This window comes from Aphis gossypii, chromosome 1, assembly GCF_020184175.1.
Source record: "Aphis gossypii isolate Hap1 chromosome 1, ASM2018417v2, whole genome shotgun sequence".
Taxonomy (NCBI): Eukaryota; Metazoa; Arthropoda; class Insecta; order Hemiptera; family Aphididae; genus Aphis; species Aphis gossypii.
Window position 1 is genome coordinate 45,243,641 of NC_065530.1, and position 21,957 is coordinate 45,265,597.

The following is a 21,957-nucleotide window of genomic DNA, read 5'->3' on the forward strand; positions in this document are numbered from 1 at the left end:
AAAAGTTTATAAGTATTCAAAGTTATATGAGTGTAGTGAAGTAAGTACTGATATAAGATTGCAATAATAATTATTATATATTCGAAGCACAGAATGGAACCTAACTCAAATCTCATAAGAACTTAACAATAATTAATATCCATTGAATATTTTATTAAGTATTTGTAACTTGACTATAAAACAGACCTAGCATATTATTTAAAACAGTAGAAACAATTTTGGTATTGAAAGGCTAATATAATCATTAGGTGACATGTTAAATTTCTCATTATTCATTATTAAATTTTAACAAAATATTAAACTTGTTATGTCAAAAACTGATTTTACATGAAAATTCCCATTTTTTCCAATTCCTTCCTCATAATTTAATAAGAAAAATATGTGCTGGTAACTTTTAATTTTTGAGTTCTTAACTTTAAATTATTAGTTACTAGATTTAATTTCCTTTTGAAAAGATATTCATGTTGAAAATGGAAGCATTTCTACTGCTTCAAAAGGTTATCTAATACATTAAAAATAAAAAAAAGTACTTACCACAAAATCAGTTTTGACTATTTCATATTTTCATTAAATATTTACATGAGCATATATAATGTATTTATGTATGATGTAAATATTAAAATATTTTTTTTAAGAATATTAATAATTATAACATTTTAAATTATTAATAGAAATAACTCTATTGTGGCTGAGCCTTTTAATCAAAACATTGGATTATTAAATTATTTGTAATCTACTGACATAGTTATTTACAGCAATGTAATATGTTAGTAATCTTATTTTAAAAATGAAGGGTCTACAAAATCCCTTACTTTTGGCTATTTTCTTCATAATTTTTAGTCGATTCACAATTGGTACTAGTCTTGTAAGTGTATCTATGTTGTATTGCAGTTAAACAGATTAGAGTTCATAGTTAAAATTATTGCTGTTTTGTGCTATAGAAGGGAGAAATGATGAGTTTTCGTCTGTCACATAATATTATCCTCTTATTGAATCGAGTAAATTTCTCCATATTATTAACTTATTTCTTCATTGGACTGAAAACTTCGTTTTTTAAATGATATATCCTAACATATTCTATCTTAATGATAAATTTAATGTTTAGTTTTAAGATACTTTCTTAACTACATTCATTTAATTTTATTATTATTACATAAATTCAATATGTATTTTGTATCTATTTAAAAAACTCTCGATTGACATTAATGCAATAAAATTTAAATAAATAAATATTGTTTATTTTACTATCATTACAACATTAAACATTAAATACTTATTGTTAGCAGACTCTTTCTCGATCAGTTTTTTTTTTTAATTATACATTTATAAATAACAATTGAATTGAGAAACAGATAGGTAACAATAATTGTTTAGTTGTATAACAAATTTGTATCTATCAATTTTTATGTATCCCAAATTAAATTGTAATTCTTAATTAATTCACTGGGAGAAGAATCTTCAAATAACATAAAATAACCTTGTATTTGAGCTGCACTTGCAGGTTTTCCAGTTTTAAAAACAGTTTCTGCAAACTCTTTAGCATATTTTTCATTGTTGCTATTTTCTAGGAAAAATCGATTATACATTCGTTCAATTTGTGACTGTGAACAATGGCCAATATATTCCTTTGAATCTACTCTACCAGGTCTAATCAATGCAGCATCTAGTCTAAATATAACAATTTAACAAATTATGGTATTCTTATCAAATAAGTATAAATAAATGTTCTTACCTTTCAATGTAATTTGTCGTCATAAATAATATTCTAGCTTCAGATGAAGCAGCTCCATCAAGAGCATTTAATAAGCCACTTAGTGTTACCCGACTTAGTCCATCATAAGCAGAAGCAACTAAAAAAATTACAATGCATTTAATATATGTTCACTATTATTTTAAAATTAAGTATACTTGTAAAATAATGAATTATAAAATACCTTGTTTAGATTCATGTCTTCCACCAAAAGCTGCATCAACATCTTCTAATAATATAATTGTATTTTGAGGAGCAGCAGTCATTAAATAGTTTAATCTATCATCTGTAAGCCCACGTTCACTTAAATTTAATAAACATACACCATACTGCAATTCTCCAGCTAAAGCTTTAATAAAAGATGTTTTTCCACAACCAGGTGGACCGTGTAATAAATATCCTCTTCTATATGGTATCCCACGTTCAATGTACCAATAAGGTTTGGAAATAAATTTTTGTACATCCTTTAATATTCTTTCAGAAATACCATCATCTAATACAACAGATGTTAGAGGCCTGGGTTTTTGTGGATGTCCAAAAGGACGCCATTCTGATCCTAAAGCAGTATATACTATTGTACGGCCTTCTAATGTTTTTAAAGCCATCTGACGAGCTACCTGACAAAATAATCAAAATCAATTGTAATGTACTAATGTATATAAGAAGTTGCAATTTTACATTTTACCTTCTTCTAATATATTAGTGAATAGCGACTTATTTGTTCCAAATGCTGTAAGTACAACATTTTCCCATGGAACACCAGCATGCAAATCTAATGATTGTTGTTCCCTTGTTCTTGTTACTTGAATATATTTCCCATTATATCTGAAAAAATGTATTTTATAATAAAGATATCAATGATAAACATTAGTATTTTAATTTGATAGGTAGCAATTAGTATTTTAATATTTTTTTTTTTTTAACTACCTATTCAATTTTTAAACAATGAAGATGGGAGATGATGTACCCAACAAAAAGTTAATAGACTCAAGTAGGACCAGTGGTACATAATAAATTGAGGAATATTCATACAGGAAAACGTAATACTAATTCTGGTTACAAAGATCGATCGAGAGGATATGAAGCGCAACTTACTCGATCAAATGTACTCCAATGCTGGGTAAGAAATGATATGTAGTGTTCACCCGTCCAGTATCCATTTGCTCAAAAGTTGTCTCTACGCTCAGGTGCTGAGTACGCTTGGCTGCCTTTTGCGTTACCCACAGCAGTACCCATTGATAACTTTTGTCACGGCACGGTACTTCCAAGGTCATCATGAAATTTCGACGAAACAACACTAAACCAGCGGAAGCACCCTTGCGCAACACAGCAGCTCCCAATCCGAGCCCGAACAGACCAAAGCCGGCGCCGAAGTACGGATTGTCACCGAGCGTGGATAGTAGATCATTCAGCGGCATTTTCAAACAATATAATAATAATTACAGGTTAAATGAATGATTATCCGGAGACATGGGCCACAAAAATCTGTATACTGGTACAGGGCTAGCGTCAGCTAATAATTGACTAACAGGACAATCTTATGTTTTAGATTATTGCAATCAATTCATTCATCATTCACTATGATTCAAGTCGAGACGAGTATGATTCTGTCATTTATAATCACGAACATGATATTAATATCACAAAATAAAAATGTCTGCTTTTAATCAATAATGGGCCGCGACCGTCTGTATGTTCACGACGATGGCTTACCAACACTCGATAACGCACCGAACTTCATTGCGGTCGACGGAAAAGAAAAAAATACCGTCCGCAGTTGTCTTAAGTTGTGACGGCGGCCGGCGACCACGGTTAGCCCGACCACCGACCGTCACGTTGTTGACGTTCGGAGGGGAGTCCCAAAATCCGTTTCACACTGTTTCGGAGATGAGTGGTCGTGCAGGGAAGTGGTGAGGTCGGCCCGTCCGTCCGGTCGACGGGCGAAGCAGCAGCACTTTAGGCGGATTGGCCGGAAACGTGACCCGTTTGGGAACGCCTGACCGACATACGTTTCCGCCCGACGGGAAACCCCGCGCTCCGCGGCCCGCCCGCGCTCTTCATGGTGTCTTCGTTGCACTATCGTCCCGTCACCGTCGCTCGCTCACGCGCGCGCGCTCGCTCACCCGTCCGTCCTGTCCCCCGAGCATTTCGCATGAATGGGAACGCTTTTCGGAAGGAAGGACACAACCAACACACACATACACACTCACACACACACCGAGAAACCATGAATCAATTACTTTTTTGAATGAAACGTCGTTGATGAATTGGCGGTGGACGTGCACCGGGTTTGCGCGAAATGACGATGGCCGAGGGTAAGCCAAACTTCAGGGTCGTGGAGAGACTAAAGATCAAAATCGGTGAGTGGTAAAATATCATAACGTTACGTCCGTTGTTCCGTGTCATGTAGTCCACTCAGGTGTTGGAAGGGCCATCTTTTCGGGTGCCCGTGTCGATGGCCCCCCCATGCGCATTGGTATACATGTAAACGCGTCAATGGAGACCTGTTAACCCCCGAAAAAATAATCATGAATGACCGAGATGTTATTGTTGTTTTGAGTGTAGGTGATGCAAAGAATTTGGGCAAGGGACATTCGTCACTCAGAGATGGACATTGCACAATTACACTTGACCAGGAAGAAATATTCCGTACAGCTACTATTGAAAAAGCGATCGAGTGAGTACATCTACCTGACCAATTGTTTTCATCTTATCAATTTTTTTGTCATACCTATGTACTGTCGACATGCCCTTGTAATAGAAACCGCTGGTACACTGGGTCGTGCAGGATTTTATTCTGTTTAGAAAAATTCCAGATACTTTTTGAATTAGAGGTATTTTTTTATTGGTTTCTAATAACTAATAAGTAATAATGAATGGTGGACAATAGTCAATGCCATTGTAATTTACTACATCACCCATATGCATTATTGTATTATCCATCCAATATAGGTACATTTTTTTTTTTTTAAAATAAGATTTAATCGAGGATTTAATTTTAATTAAATATTATATGCAAATATATTATTGGTTATTAAAAATCAAAATATTAGTTTTAATTTCATGATCGTGAAACAAATTAATACGATTCTGATTAAATTAAAATTAAAAATATTTTAAGATTTAATGTTTGATTGGACCTTTTTATTCTGTTTTATAGTGTGTACATATTATTCATAATTGGTTTGATCATTTATTATAGTATTATTTTAAATATTTTTTTATAACTACATTTTATGTTTCTGTTGTGATACCTAGTTTGTATATGCTATTATATTTAATCAAACTAATTTTATCTATTTTATATTTAATTTGAGAATAAACAATAATTAAGATAAAATTAATATAATGTTCAAATGTTGAATCGAAGAATGACCCATTGTTACCATTATCATTTGATTAGAGATCAATTATAGCCTATAGGTATATCATACTAAGAAGTAGCAACATAAAAAATTATTAATAATATTTTAAATTAAACTTCTATGCTTACCTAACATTTTAGATAATATTCTATTTACCTTTTTTTGAATTTTGAATTTCAAAGAGTACTAACATTTATATACTAAATACATGTATTGCGGAACACCTATGAGACATTATATACCACCATACATACGTCTAATTATGGTTATAGATGATAGTGAGATAATTCCTTAAAGGCACGTATTTATAATTTGAATGGCACGTGAATCTATTATTAACATAATACATTTTAAGTTTTACTAAAATATTATTAATTTTATTACCTACTATGTAAAGAATATTTGGATAAAATATTTTAAATAAGACAATTGAGTTGATTTTATAATTTAACATGTATAGCTTCTAAATGCAATTTAATATTTTTAGAAAATATAACATATTAATATTCTTTCCTAACTCTACTATACTCTACTAAATTATGTCTCTTTCAAATGATAAATGATAGTTAACTACTATACTCTATTAACCACTAGAAGAGACATATTTTAATTAACAGTAAAATATTGTTTAATTTAATTAAAAATAAAATATTAATTTGTTTACATAATTAAGATGATATGCACAATTAATAAGTTTATATAATCTATACATTGAGGTATAGTATACTTTTCTTAAAGTATAATCATAATATTTCATTTGTTTTACATTTCTTACATTCTTTACAATTACTAGAAATTAGTTAAACTACCTATAAAATATATAATATATATTTAAAATGCAGAGGTATTTTTTGAATTTTCTATATAAAATTGTATGTAAAACTCATTCATTAATGAATGATAATGCATTAGTATTCTACACTTGTATGTTTCAATTATATTCTAATATTTTAATTTATTATTTTATCGTATCTAGTGAAATTGTTTTAGTTTTATATGTACCTATATGTTAAATGAAATTGTATGGTTGCAAATTAATTTATTTTTAAGTATTAAGTATATCACAGTTTTAAAACAATTTAAAAACCTATTATAATTACGTAATAAATATTAACCATAAACTAAGTGTATTTTATAATATTAAAAGTTTGGCAAGGGTGATAACACATAAGTAATCTAAATAATTTTAACTGGTATATAATTTGGCAAACTACATAAGACACATTCATTTGGGAATTCACTGGCACTGTTTATGCTGAATAACGTAAACAGTTTTTAGGTAAACTTATGAATTTGTTTAAATGTTAAATTAGTTTTTTCTTACAATTAGCTCAAAAAGTTGAGAGATATTAATTATTTTGGCATATTTTTAAAATTAAAAATATTCATATTTATTTTAATTGAAAGTTGTAAAAATAAATTTTAATTAAAATTACTTGATTGATATTTATGCTGTATGTGGTTTTGTATAAGAGAAAGAGCTCTGTCAAATTTAAATAGCCTAAAAATAGACTCGTAAAATGTAGAGTAAAATGTTCATTTTTTTTTTTTTTTTTTTGAAAAACAATCAGTATAATAAAATCTAAAAATAAAATAAATTTTTGTATGTTTATACAAAATACCCATTTTAAACCATAAATAAATTCTTCATTTCTATCGTATGATCAAATTTTACTTTTTGTATATAAAATATAAATATTTTCTATTTTCTATAAAAAAAGTAATAAATTAAAAATTGTTTCACATTAATAGGTAATAACATTTTTAACCAATTTAAGGTAGAATATAGAAATATTGACATTTATGAATGGTAAATTGAATTTAGTAGTATTTTATTATAATTACATTATAATGTAGTCATTTAGATAATATATTAAAAACTTATTGCCTGGTTTTAAAATATTGATGTAAGTTACAGTTAGGTGAGTTCTCTGTTCCATTGTTCATAGAGGAATATTTGAGCCACTACAATGTCCGTTTTTAGAAAATAGTCTAAAAATAACAAAAGTCATATTTTGTTGAATTTAACATTGTCCTGATGAACAGATAATGAGATGACATAATATTATAATTTCCGTGATATCTGTATTCAGTGCCAACATAGTTAACTGCTCTCTCTATTCATAGTTTTTTCCTTGTTTTGATCTACAACATATAATATAGTCATAATAGGTATGAGTAAAAAATTAACCTAATGATAATATACAATACTTTATTCCCACTATATTGTTAGTTGCTTAATTAAATATTTATTTTTAATAATTATATATGTATATGTATTACCTAATGTTTAGTTAATTTACTATTGTTATTAATTATATTTATATTTATTTATTTTTTAGTCCATTTTGGGGTGAAGAATTTGAGTTTGAAATACCTCGTCGTTTCCGTTACCTTGGTGTATGTGTTTATGAACGAGATAGACCATTAGGAAGAGTAACTGTCCGAAGGGACCAATTAACATCATTTAATGACAAGGATCACTGGTTCCCTTTAAGACCACTGAATGTTGAATCTGAAGTACAGGTATTTAATTTTATTATTAATAACATAGGTATTTAGATTATAGAGTATTATAATGTAGGTAGATTTAATTTATTAGAAGTTCTATGGAATTAAGTGTATTTAATTGGAATGACACGCTCTTACACTTTAATAAATTAATAAAGATTTAAAATAAAATAACTGTTGTATGTAGAGTATGATAGAATCTATATTACTCTATCAATATACCTATTTAAGTAAAAATTATATGTTATTAAAAAATTAGAGATTTTATAAGTACTATTTATAATTTCATATTATTTTAAAGTATATTCACTTTTAATGTCAACATTTATATTCTATCATTTATTTTGATTAGTAGCCTGTACTGAAGATTTTTGTAAACATAAAATATTTATTGTCCTTATCTAATAAGAATCTTAACTACAAAAGAACCAATGAATTTGTATGTGATTTCATACAAGTAAGTATAATCTCAAAAGTAAAGTTATATTTAACAATTGAGAGTATTGTTGTCTATTGTATTCACATTTCTGGTACCTACATAGCTGCCATATATGTGTATTTTTGGACAAATACCTAGTCAAACTATGATATTTTTTATTTTTATACTTCATTTTGCAAATCTTTTGTTTGCATTAAAATTTAAAATATGTAGTTTTTGTTGAACATAAAACATTTTATTTATAAAATTTAATAAAAATTGTTTAGTAATTATAATCTTTCTCTGTAATTTGTTTATGGTTGGGCAAGTTAACTAATTTTTAACTTGATAAGTTAATATAGAAAAATTTAAATTAAGTTTAAAGTTACTATTTAATAAAAAAAAAGAGTAACTTAATTTAGGTAAATTTAGTTACTTATATATAAAAAAGTTGAATCATACTAAATTTTAAAAGTTTAATAAATAGTAGTAGATAATAAATAGTAAATAGTAAAGTAATTAGTAGTATAGTATAGGTTTTATAATTAAAAAAAATTACTGTAGGTACTTTCATTTGTGAGTAATTAATGATGAAATCTAACAATAAATAATGATATATTTTTTTGCTGAATAGTCTGCAAATATTTCTGTTATAACGGTCAAACTTTTTTAATTTTTTTAAAGTTATTTGAATCAAATTTCTTATTAGACATATTACACATATTATACCTAATAAATATTAATCAATTAATAGTAACAAAAATATTTTAATTAAATCATTATTTTATTGTATTATATTAATTGATAATAGTATTTTATATCAATATTAAAAATAAATTAAGTATTTCTACATTTCTATTTAATTATCAACAGAATCCCTATGTCATGAATATTTATCCAACAGTGTTTGAATTGAAAAGGGGGAGAATTTCTCTTTTAAAAAAAATATTTGTGATACTTCTTAAGCTGGCTACACATAGAGCGGTTTGGCCGCTTACGGTCGTGGTTGGCGGAAAGCCGCTTAAAATTAAACACAGGTTAATCAAATGCCATATGGGTGAAACCGCGCCGCAGATGACTGCCTGTGGTCGCTCATGTGGCCGACTGCTTTCGCTTGCTAAAGTTAAACAATACTTTTCCAATAAACCGTTCAGACAAGCGATTTGATCGCCGCGGATCATAATCTGAAACGGCACATAATCAAACCGCTTCGTGTGTTGCCAGATTTAAAGTTTTATCTGTATCAATAAAAAATTTTAATATTTACTATTTAGGTAGGTATGTATATTTTTTTGAAACTTGTATTCCCTTTTTATTTTTTTTTCCAAATTCAACTCAGTTTAGTTAAAACTTAAGTTTTAATATATAATAGTTGTACCTTTTGTTTACCTATAATTAAATAATTTTTTATGCATTTTTTTAATTAAAAAAAAATATATATATTATAATACAATTGTTTAATAATGAGTTTACTAAATGTGTATGCAATTCTTTTTGATAAATTAGTTATATTTCTATTTTATCGATAATAGTGACTCCTCTCTTGTTCTGTTTAATAAGTATACAATTTGATTTTTATTATAAATTATTATTTATTACCTAATTATTACCATATAATATTCATTATATATCTATTAATTATTTACTTGTTTCATATATTTTGTATTTATATAATTTTTTTTGAATACTATTCTATAATCTAGAGATAGTGCAAAGACTTAATTTGACCAATTTAGTTGGTGCTTTTTTATAACACATAATAAATGTAATATAATGATATTATCATTTATATTAATAAATAATAGATATTTCTTATTAACTTAAAAAAAAAAAAAAATTACAAATTAAATATATTTTGAACTCATGGAGCTTATATTAGAAAAGGGTTAAGATAAATGTATTAATCTTGAATTATTGTAAAATGAAGTTATTTATTAATTGTACAGAAAATAAAAGGTACTTGTACGATTATGCTATTTATCAATTTTATTATACATATATATTATACTTTATCATTTTGAAATGAAGATACACCTTTTATAACAAAAATAAAATTATTTGATAGTCTGTGTGAGTTGTGCAATATATACTTTATACATGGTTGTGATTATTTGTATTATAATATTATTAATCACTAATATGAATTTTTTGATTGAGTTATTTATATCAACATATCATTTTAAATAAAAAAGATGTGTGTACGTTTTTTAAAGATTAATGATTTATTATCTAAAGTGAACAAATATGTACTAAAATTGAAAACTAAACAATAAGTGGTGATTAATTAAAAACAGTTATTAAAAATTGGATTCAGAATGAAGTATTTTAAACACTTTTTATTTGTGATGTACTTACTTAAAAAGTTAAGTACTTTAAAAGTACTTAAATATTTTAATCATTATACCAACAAAAAAAAAAAAAAATGTGTTTTACATTAACGAATACAAATAAGAAGTTTATTAGTCGTATAAATTTTTTTTGGTAATATCATAGAATTTTGATGGTATTAGGTATTTCAATTAAGTGTAAAAAATAGAAATATTGCATTACCTATAGAAGTAAAACAATTTTCTTTTTGTATATAGTTTAATAAATTTACAAACAATTGCAAATTAACGTTGAAAAAATATTTACGGTAGATAAAATATTATATAAGCATCAAAAGAATAAAAAAAATTGTATCATGAGTGTGTGTTATTAACTAAATTTGTTTGTGCAGGGAAAAATTCATATTGAAATAGAATTTGGCGAAAACCGAGGTAGATTAGGTGTTCGCTTAAATGAAGCATGTGAATTAGCCATTACAAATGGAAATTGTGATCCATTTGCTGATGTAACAGTTCGATATACAAATGACAAAACAGAAACGCAAAGAACCAAAGTCAAGAAAAAGACTAATTCACCTGTTTTTGATGAAGCTTTTGCCTTTACTGTAATGTTAAATAAAATTAAGAAAAACTGGTTTTATAATATTTATTATTTTAGCTACCTGGATTAAGTGGAATTCATAAACAGCACATAGTTGGACAAACACCTACGGCTGATTGGGCTGAACTTATTGTTACACTTTATCATGAAATATCCAGTAGCAATACTGTATTTTTGGGTCAAGTAACTATACCGTTACAAGGAAGAACCGTTAGTGCATGGTAAGTTTATTTAATTGATGGAATTAAATATTAAATCGCAATCAAATTGTTTTCTTTAAATAGGTATTTTCTTCAACCACGAAATAGAAAGTCAAGTCTCAGGGAAGACCAGGGTTTTAATTATCCAAGTGTAGGATCATTACGTTTAAAAATTCATTATACTGCTGATCATGTTTTACCATCACACAATTATGAACGTCTTAAACATTTACTGTTAAATAGTCATGCAGTAGTGGTAATTATTTATCTATGTTTTATATTTTGTGAATAAAATCTTGATAATAAATCATTATATATAATTATTTAGCCAACAACTGCTAGTACTGTGTATCTTTTGGGAGAAATTATTCCAAATAAAATAGATTCTGCTCAGCCTATTGTACGTATTTTGTTACATCATGGGCAAATTATTCCGACAATCAAAGCCCTTGCCTATTGGGAAATATCAAAAGTTACGTAAGTAATTTTAGGATTTATTTTATTTTTTGATTTAAAGTTATTTTTTTTTTTTATTTAAAACCTTAAATTTAATAAATACATTATTTATTTTGTAGTGATGCAAATACTATATTTCGTGGGAACTCCTTGGTGTCCAAAATGATGGATGAATCAATGCACATATCTGGAATGAGATATTTACACGAAACTTTAAGACCACCATTGGAAAGGCTTTTGGCAGAAAGAAGACCCTGTGAAATTGATCCTGCTAGAGTTAAAGACACAACAGTTATCAGTCATAATTTGGCAAACTTAAAAGTAAATTTTAATCATATTGAATAATAAGTAACAAGCAGAAGACATTTTTTTCTAAACATTAAACTATTTATATGATTTTTAGATTTATGTAGAAGACGTATTCAAAGCTATTACAACATCAGCCCTAAAATGTCCTACTGTAATGTGCCAATTATTCCATACACTGAAAGAAGTAGCTATAAAATATTTTCCAGGTAATTTTTGTTTTTATTTTGGTATGTAATTTAAAATAATGATAATTTTTTTTTTTTTTTTAGAAAACAAAGAAATTAAGTATTCAGTTGTATCTGGATTTATATTTTTAAGATTTTTTGCACCAGCAATATTAGGCCCCAGGCTTTTTGATCTCACAAAAGAACAAATTGTATGCTTAACTTAATCAGTGTTTATTATTATTATTATTATTATATTTATCATGTTTATTGTCTATTTTTTTTTTAAAGGATTCTCAAACAAATCGAACCCTTACACTGGTATCAAAAACTATCCAAAGCTTGGGTAATCTGGTTTGTTCACGATCAAATTTCAAAGAAGAATATATGTCATCAATGTATCAATCTGTATATACTGAACAACATGTTACTGCTGTTAGACAAGTAAAGACATTTGTTAAAAATAAAATTTTATACCATACTCACATTATAAATTTATAGTTTTTAGAAATTATTTCTGCCTCAGCTGGTCCAGAAGAATGTACTCAGGATACTCCCGTAACACTCAAAGAAGGGTAATTATTAATTTAGTTATTCATTATTATATCACTTATGATCATATATTCCCCCATTATTGTTGTATAATGGTTAAATATATTTTAGCTATCTAAGGAAAATTACCTCGTGGTGAGTAATGTGTGAAGTTGTAATACAATGGAAATGTATTTTATATCAGGTGATCGGTATTCCATTGTACAAATATGAAAGATAGAATTCTGATCATCTTATACTTCCATATAAATATATTTCCTAATATTTTAATTGTAATGATTTGCTATAGGATGTTGACAAAACGTGCTCAAGGTCGAAAAAAATTTGGTAGAAAAAATTTTAAACAACGTTATTTCAAATTAACTACACGAGATTTGTCATATGCTAAACAGAAAGGTAAATGAAATTTAGGTTTATATTAAATTTTTAAAAAGTTCTATTAATATTTAATATAATATAATTATTGTATATTATTTTAGGTAAAGAGTCTCTCTGTACAATTACATTGTCAGACATATTGGCTGTTGAACGGCTTCAACAAGAGTCGTTCAATAAAAATAATATGTTTCAAATAATTCAACCAGAAAGAATTTTATACATACAAGCTAATAATTGTGTTGAAGAAAAAGAATGGGTTGATTTATTAACTAAAATGTGTTTCTCAAACAATAAGCGACTTACCCTCTATCATCCAGCTGCCTTTATAAATGGCACTTGGCTTTGGTAAGTACAATATTATAATATTATATTAATTCTGTATTAAAATAATTATTCATTTTTGCAGTTGCAAGTCTAACAATGAAAGAACCAAGGGATGCCAAGAAGTATCAACTTCAGTCGATCATATACAGACTAGTAGTGTTGACGTTGATAGAGAACTCTCTAGAATACATGCACTTTGTGTGACTCATATTGACAGATTTGATAGTGTATTAAGTAAGAATGATAATTATTGTATTATATATTATACTATTTATGTATCAGTAGTGGATTCATATTGGAGCAAAATTGATAATTATTTTTCTTGGAATAATTACTTAAAACAAAAATTAATACCTATGTTATTAATATTTTGATTACCTTTAATTATAAAAAATATTAACAAGATGAACTATAAAAATATTCATAAGAATATTATGTATCTGTCTAGTAATACAATTATTCTGCGAATGAAAATTTTAATACTTGTACACATACAAGAGTATTGATTTCAATATTCTATTATTTTTATTATATTATTATTATTTATGTTCAATTCTCTTAATTGGTATTATAATTATTTCTTTTTTTTTTTTCAAAATAACCAAGTATTAAAGACTTGAGCCAGAAGGCAAGACTTAATTTCAAGGTTATATTAATTAATAATTATATTTTAAGTTATTTATCATTTATGTGATCATAAAATATACATATTAAATAATACATTTATATTTATAGAAGCATGCGAATGTAAAGCTGTATATCCAGGAGATAGATTATGTCTCCCTATACTAATTGAAGACCCCAAAACTACATTTATTACTTTATCTACTCTGCGAGAAATAATATATACATTAGAACAAGAGCATCGAACAGTTTTAAGGACTATTGCAAGAGAAACAAAATATGGCAGCAAGTATGTTTTATTGTATTGAAATGATATTGTTTAATAATTATAAAGAGTATTTAATTTAATATAAAGATAAAATCTTACATTTATTTTAACTAAATTAATTTTTGTTATTTCAGACAAGCACCGATTGGTGATGACAATTACCTATTACTAGCTGGGCGAAAAGACCTCAGTGCACATCATCAAAAAGTTTGGTAGCATACATTTAAAAGATCCCGTTCGATTTAAAGGGGTAACAATACTAAACATAAATTTAAATAGATTATTAAAAATCTACATAATTTTTATAGAAACTTAATTCAGTTCATTATTAATATATTACTATTAATATTTTATTAATTATTTTAGGCTTATCCTTAATGTTAAAACTCGTTAATTCTCAAATTTTACAAAAAATTAACCAATAGATATAATGTTGTTATGACATGTATAGTTTTATACACGCTTCTCCATTAACAAAAACCATTGTGCCAACAGTAATTAACACCCTTGTGTTCATATGATAGTATTCATATTACTTAAGTATGTGTATATATTTTTCATTATTTTTTTTCTTTGGCAGCTTATATTTTTTTACAAATTCTCTATTTCTCTAAATTATTTAAAATTTACCAAATTATTTGTTTAAGTGTTTTATATAGTTTAAAAAACAATTAATTGAGATGAAAAACTTAAAATATTATAATTTATCTGTTATAAAATATTGTAAATATAAGTAAATCGACTCCACATTCCCTTTGTTTTCAATCTTCTTTGTACAAAATTATTATAATATTATTAATGTACAGTATTTATTATTGAACGAGCAGTTTATCCCCATCTTTTTGTCTATTGAGTCGATTGTACATTTTTCTAACACCAACAATGTTGTGATTGTTAATTTTTAACCCGAAACACCAAATTATTGAATTAATGTTTAAGATAATATTTAAATATCGTTAATGTTCTTAAAAAAAATTACTAAAATAACATATAGACGTGTTAATGTTTGAAATATTCTTAATTTTTTAAGTCTTCCTTATTTTAAATTGTATAATTTTTAGTTACCCTAACAATTGAAAATGATTTTCTTATTTACAAATAATATCATATAATATTATATATAAGAATGTATTTATTTTTATTTTTTATTATACATATTTTTTTTTTTTTTTTACTTGAATTTAGAGTGTATAACAATTTGTTATTAATTTCATGTCAAATATATAATTAATTAAAGCATTTATTATCATTTTCATAGTACAAAATATGATTTTATATTTATATATATAATTTATATATATATATAAACATTTCCCGAAGAAGAAAACTCCACTATTATTATATTAATATTATTCTCGTAAACATAAAATTAATTAATAATTATGCAATATGCATACATGCGTTCATGTAAAGTTGCTCCTGCTTTTAGTTTTCTTGTAAAAAAGTAATTTAAATAAAATTATTAATTTAGCATTTATTTTGGTTGTTTTTTTCTTTTTCCTTTAACATGCCCCAAAAATTTATGTATGGTTAAAATTGTGTATTTAGTATAAATACTATTAGTAATTTACTGATTCACTGATATTAATTTTATTTAATCTCTAAAACAATTGATACTTATTATCTATAAATTAGTTTCGATTGTCTGATCAACATATTTTTCTACCTATGCTTAATTGCATAACAATTCTTATCCCTGTTAAATAGATTATTGAAGTTGGAATATACTCATAGTGTCATTTACTGAGTTTTACTGTAATTAAAATAAAATAATTTTATTATTTCAATCAAAGCGGGGTTAGAAAACTTGTATATTTATAATATAGATAATTTCAAAACTCTTATTGAGTTGGATATATTTGGTAATAGTTGGATTTATTTATGAAATAAATACGAGTTTTAATGAATCTAAAAATTTGATTTTTACGAATTTAAAAAATAATAATGTTTAACTTTTCCTCAATTGATTAAGAGCAAAATTGAAAATGTATTCCTTTTCTTAAGATAAGTCAATAACTGTTTAAACACTGAATAAAAATTATTTGTGTTAAATGTTTGTGAGTCATGATAAGTTTACGACATTGTTACATTTAAACATTTAATATCAATCTATAAATATTTCTAAATGGTTTATTGAATCTATGATTTACAATTAATATGATGTTATTGATAATATTTATTGAAGTTTGTTTTTGAACATAAACATTTTTTACATACATATTTAAAAATTTAAGTAGCTGATAAAAAAATGTATGTTCATCCATGCACATTTGTTCACATTTATTATTATATTAGGTGAACATATATTAATTGTTATTGTTTATATTGTATGATCTCAAGTCCAACTTGGTAATTATGAATAGTTACTTAACTTTTTAGTAAATTTAGTATATAATTAAGCTCTTAAAACAGAATATTTTTTGTTTTTTTAATACCGTATATACATACTGTACACTTCTGTATACACATACAGTGTACACTACAAGCATATTAATGTTTACTTAAGTGCAATGTTTTTTATCACTATTGTAACCTTGAAAATTTTTAATTATAACTTACTGTCAAAGACAGATAAAGTACCTATTAGTGAATTTAGATGATAAATTTATGTTTCTATATAATAAAAAAAAATAGAGATCACACGTTTATACCTATTATATGATGCTTGTAAGTTTTGAAATGTAATTCAAAGATTTTTTTAAATATTTTTAATTATTATTACATCTTAATTTGATACTTGCCAATCATGCTGAAATGTTCATGAGTTAATGTCAAAATACTTGAAATCAGTTTTTACGATTTGATTGAGGTAGCTATCTTAGATAAAAAACAAATCATGTACCTAAGTGATACCAATTATAAAGAGTACCTAAATAATATAAGTTAACATATTTTATATAGACTATACAGTGCGTTAACATATATAATTTTGTTAGTGAAAAATAGAATTTGAAGATTAAATATTTTAGGAATATTAAAGAAAAACCTGGTACCATGATAGACATGACGATAATATCAATAATCAAGAAATATGTAAATACTCAATAAAAAGAGACATTTTTTTTAAACATTACAACATTTTATTGTTTTGTCTCTACTTTCTAACGATTATTCGTTTTCCTATATGTGGGAATTGACTTGGAAAATAAATAGTAGAAGTATATAATAGGTACACACAAAATTTGCATCTCTATTTAAGTAATGTCTATCTATTAAAATACTGAATATAACTTCGGGGGGACTTCGCTAACACCACTTGTTTTAGAGTCTCCTCAGACATATTATCACAAACCAACACACATTTTATAACTATTATTATAAGTAGTTTGGTTTTTTCAAAGTTTTAACCATAACCTCGATAATAATATATTTTTATTTTTAAAGTGGCTAAAATCTGTCCAAAGTTTTAATAATAACAAAAAACATGTTAAGGCTGAACTGACACTGCTGCAGGAGATGTTAAACATTTCAACAGAATTAATAAAATACACAACAATAGTGTAAACAAACATAATATACCTTATATCCACAAATTTAACGTAAAATAGGTACATTCAGTGGCGTAATTACAGGGGGAGGGATTTGGGTGTCGTATTCCCCCTTGACCTTTTTTTTTTTTTTTTAAAAATACTGGTTAACTAAATTTATTTATTGATATTGTATGTTATTGAATATTTTGTAATTATTTGTTTCCGTGTCATATGTGTTATATTTATTGCACTGAAAGAAGATGCTTATGATATTTTTTTTCGGGGAGAGGGGTTACAAGTAAAATATAAAAACATTTCATCCCTTCTACAAACATGACCAAATTACGCCACTGGGTACATTGGCACTATAATACAGTAAGTACTAAGTAATAATATGAAAGCCATTGGGCATTCCTCATATTATTGTGATAATATAAAATATGTTTAGTAAAATTTCTAAAAATTTAATCTTCAGGGGAACCATGAAAATTCAAACTTAATTACATTTTAAGTGTTACAATCATGAATTAATAATTATTCGTGTATTGTGTCCTTTTTAATATTCTCTGGTACGTCAGCAGTTATACTCTATATCATGGATTTAACATACATACAAAATCTACTTTTGCTTCCAATCACTGTAATAAACTCCACAACAACTTTTGGAATTACGCAATTCTTCTCATATACAAACTCTCCTCTCGTAAATTTACCTGATAACTCCCTTTGTCGTCTCAAACATAAATAGCCACGTGATCTATTTTAAAAAATCTATAATAATTATAGGGACTAATATTATATATAACTTAGGGAGAATGTGTAATTATTGCATATTCTCCCTAAGTTCATAAATTGAAGATAGTGTGATGCCCCTTCCCTCACATTTTCTAGTTTATTAGAAAGTAAATGTTTTTAATAAATATATTACAATACAAAAATGTATCTTAATAACTTTTGAAATTTTAATTAAAGATCATCCTCATGTTTATGTTGATGTTAACACTATCTATTGAAAGGTTATAATTTGAAAAAAAAGTTGGCTTATTTAGGTTTATAACATTACTTTTGCATTTAATGTCATAAAGATAGTATTACGTTATTTTTTTGGATATGTTTTGTTTTACATTTAACTTTTTCTTCAATGATAATTAAAAGCAGTCACTGGTTTTCTTTGATTTTATTTTTAACTCCGTATTTATAAACACCCTTCCTTAAGTTTATAATTATAACAAAAATTGGTACTTTTTCCAATGATGAATGATTGAAATGATTGTTTTAAACACAACTAGGAATAATTAATATTAGGTATAGGTTTATTTATTATAGTTGGTACTTTTGGTTAGTCGAAATTGATAATTCTTCGTGTACTTTGAATGTAATCGGAAAAAAATATTAGATATACGAGTATTATTCCCTGACAGGAATTTTTATGTAAAACGAGTTTTAGGCAGGATCGATTTTCTTATTTTGTTGTAATTCATAAAACGAATAACCACAGATATCTACTTGACATTATGACCAAATGTTTATATTAGCATTTTATTTGCACAGTCAAGTATTTTTTCCATAAATATTGGTGATAATTTACTGCTTGGTCAAAAAGCTTTAAAAAGTAGTATGAAGTAGGTACTAAAAAGTTGTTATTATAGCTATTTAAAAATATTAAAGTTAATAGGTATAATATTTTTATACACATTTGATGTTAATTTGGATGAAAGAAAATAAACGGTTTCAGTTGTTTTATTGTAATTAAAAACTTTTAAACATATTTTTATACTTGACTATGATAAGAAATTATATTCTCAAAATATTTTGGTTAAGCTTATTTATACTGAGCAACACCTACCGCATTACTAATAGTAAATTAAATTACTATACTAGCCAATAGCAATTATAATGTACCTACAAACATTATATTGCATAAATGCTGATAGAATGTCTTCGCTGAAAATCGTTTTTATATGCATTGAGTTATCATTAAATTCAAATTTAAAATATATATTACATTGACTTACTTAATGCCAAGGTACAACACTTGTTACATACTGTACAATGCAATAAAGGTGAATGTAAAAGTAAGTTTATAAAAACTTCTTTTTTTCGAAGTATAACGTTATTAATCGGCGTTTTTGTGAACTACGTTTTATTGGAATGAAATATTCCCATTTTAAATTTGATTATCTATAGTTATAATTGCTTACACTAGGTATAATAGAGCTGGTCAGCTGGATACCGTTTGAACACCACTTACACGATGATGTACTGAAATTGCCTATACATTGTGCCTCTGAAATATTTAAAATAATAATATCGAAAATAATAATTATGTTTTAAAATCGATAAGCCTTACAGTTTAAACTAGAATTCAGATTCACGAGTGAGTGTTGAGTATACTGTTTTTTTAAATACTTATTTCACCGAATAAGTAATATTCATCATATTAGGTATGAGAATTATTAATAATGACTAATTAAGAAAATAATAGCTGGATTACATAAATAAATTTAAATTGTTATCTTGGACATACAGTATACAATTGAATAATAGTTAGCACAAATTTTAAGAGTTAAACTCTGATAATATAATTTTCTGAAAATTATGTAGTAATTATAACAATTTACTAAACTAACATTACGCTTTCAGAAATCCAGTATCAAGCAAATAATAATTATGTACCTGTACAATTGTATGATAAATTATTGTTATTATTACAATATTATGGGCAATGCGAGAATGTATTGGTTTTTCAATAGTTATTATTATTTTTTTAAATTTTTATTTCTATTTTTTGTGTGTTTACTTTTTACTGATTGAATACTACATTTATTACATACATAATCATAATATATAATTTAGTTAGTTAGTAATACGTAAGACTATTAAATTTATAATTTTAACTTAAAATGTTGACCCTAGTGAGTATTTTAATATACAATAGTAGAAATATTTTTTATATAGCCACCAAAAAATTGTATTTTAACAGAACAAAAAATGTTAGAATACAATTTATAATAGAAATTGTTACAAATATAATATTTCAATAAAATGGCAGAAATGAGCGAGACTTCAATATGAATATTTTATGTTTTAACGCTATTGCAGAGCAATTAAGCTACTTATTAATTTAAATGCACCCTAGGTATTAAGTGTATTTAAATTTATTTTAAAACATTGTACTATACAAATATTATACAGAGTAAATACTTAGCCTCATATACATATTTTTATTTGTTAACTAGATAAGAACCATAGTGATATCTACTTAGAACTATTTTTTAACTTGATGATTTATTTTAACTTTTAAATGTAATAGAAATTCACTCACACGCCAATGACATTGCAAAATAGTGGCTCAACTAATGTGTAAATCAGTGGTTCTCAACTTTGTTCGGTTCACGGCACACTATCATACATCACAAATTTTCACGGTACACTCACGCACTTGACAACCACAATAACTTTAGCAACTTTGCCGAAAATACTGTTTTCAATATTTAATAACATTTCTAGCGGCACACCTAGACAATCTCGTGTACACTGGTTGAGAACCACTGGTGTAAATAATTTCCAGATTCTGTATCTTAGAAATTTTCTTTTTTATACAACAACTTTTTTATGTTACTAAGTATAATTTTTATTTACTGTTAAATTGAAACTTGGCATCATACATTTTTTTTATTATGAATTGTAGAAACGTTTTAATATTTTTGATTATCATACATGAAACTAGAAATACATACCTAATAATACTAATTTATATTCCTGTATATTGTTATATAATACATTTGAACTTAATTTTATAATCTTAATTAAGCTTAAGCTTATTTCTTAAGCAGTTATAGTATTATGGATATATTGTACATACCTCGTTAAAAAAATTTCATTAAGTACACTACAAGTTTTTAGTCTATTAGTCAAATTAATTGGTTAATAAACTTAGTAAATATGTAAGTACTACGTATTAATAAGGTCTAAAATATATTTTGAGTTTAAATAATATGTTTAACAAACAATTGTAGGTACTTTTAATAAGAACATTTAAAATGCTCTTGTTTTATAATTTTTTAGGTTTGAAAATGTTTATGATTTAATCCTTAAGATAAACTTTTGTAGGAGTGGGGATGATCTAATTAAAAATCTAGTGGTCGAAATATTATTTGATGCGACATATTTTTAGTCAAAAAACATAATATTGAAAATTCATGTGATTAAAATGTTATAATGTGATATAACATTTTGA

The 21,957-nt window shown here is 25.8% G+C and overlaps 2 protein-coding genes across 3 annotated transcripts; one reads left to right on the forward strand and one right to left on the reverse strand.

The window, feature by feature from the left end:
- Nucleotides 1-1,216: 1,216 nt before the first annotated feature.
- LOC114128076 (mitochondrial chaperone BCS1) lies at nucleotides 1,217-3,515 on the reverse strand. The gene is made up of 5 exons (XM_027992486.2): nucleotides 2,846-3,515; nucleotides 2,436-2,575; nucleotides 1,935-2,363; nucleotides 1,733-1,850; nucleotides 1,217-1,668 (listed from the first exon to the last, which is right to left on the reverse strand). Exons 1-5 carry the CDS (start codon nucleotides 3,166-3,168, stop codon nucleotides 1,404-1,406), a joined length of 1,275 nt encoding a protein of 424 aa, XP_027848287.1. The 5' UTR covers nucleotides 3,169-3,515; the 3' UTR covers nucleotides 1,217-1,403.
- Nucleotides 3,516-3,674: 159 nt separating this feature from the next.
- LOC114128075 (GTPase-activating protein) lies at nucleotides 3,675-15,724 on the forward strand. 2 transcript variants are annotated; one of them, XM_027992484.2, is made up of 18 exons: nucleotides 3,675-4,110; nucleotides 4,316-4,427; nucleotides 7,458-7,641; nucleotides 10,764-10,976; nucleotides 11,030-11,193; nucleotides 11,257-11,428; nucleotides 11,501-11,649; nucleotides 11,748-11,949; nucleotides 12,032-12,143; nucleotides 12,207-12,313; nucleotides 12,393-12,545; nucleotides 12,603-12,676; nucleotides 12,765-12,788; nucleotides 12,943-13,049; nucleotides 13,133-13,376; nucleotides 13,438-13,589; nucleotides 14,091-14,268; nucleotides 14,382-15,724. In XM_027992484.2, exons 1-18 carry the CDS (start codon nucleotides 4,050-4,052, stop codon nucleotides 14,461-14,463), a joined length of 2,490 nt encoding a protein of 829 aa, XP_027848285.1. In that variant the 5' UTR covers nucleotides 3,675-4,049; the 3' UTR covers nucleotides 14,464-15,724. The 2 variants fall into 2 exon arrangements, with proteins under 2 accessions (XP_027848285.1, XP_027848286.1); XM_027992485.2 differs by lacking the exon at nucleotides 12,765-12,788.
- The last annotated feature ends 6,233 nt before the right edge of the window (nucleotides 15,725-21,957 follow it).

Excerpts from the sequence above, each read along its gene's own strand:
- LOC114128076 (XM_027992486.2), bottom strand. The coding sequence starts at position 3,168 with ATGCCGCTGAATGATCTACTATCCACGCTCGGTGACAATCCGTACTTC. Across the intron at positions 2,364-2,435 it reads CACTAATATATTAGAAGAAG|CTCGTCAGATGGCTTTAAAA; the intron begins GTAAAATGTAAA and ends TTTGTCAGGTAG. Across the intron at positions 1,851-1,934 it reads AAGACATGAATCTAAACAAG|TTGCTTCTGCTTATGATGGA; the intron begins GTATTTTATAAT and ends TAATTTTTTTAG.
- LOC114128075 (XM_027992484.2), top strand. The coding sequence starts at position 4,050 with ATGACGATGGCCGAGGGTAAGCCAAACTTCAGGGTCGTGGAGAGACTA. Across the intron at positions 12,677-12,764 it reads CCCGTAACACTCAAAGAAGG|CTATCTAAGGAAAATTACCT; the intron begins GTAATTATTAAT and ends AATATATTTTAG. Across the intron at positions 13,590-14,090 it reads CAGATTTGATAGTGTATTAA|AAGCATGCGAATGTAAAGCT; the intron begins GTAAGAATGATA and ends TTATATTTATAG.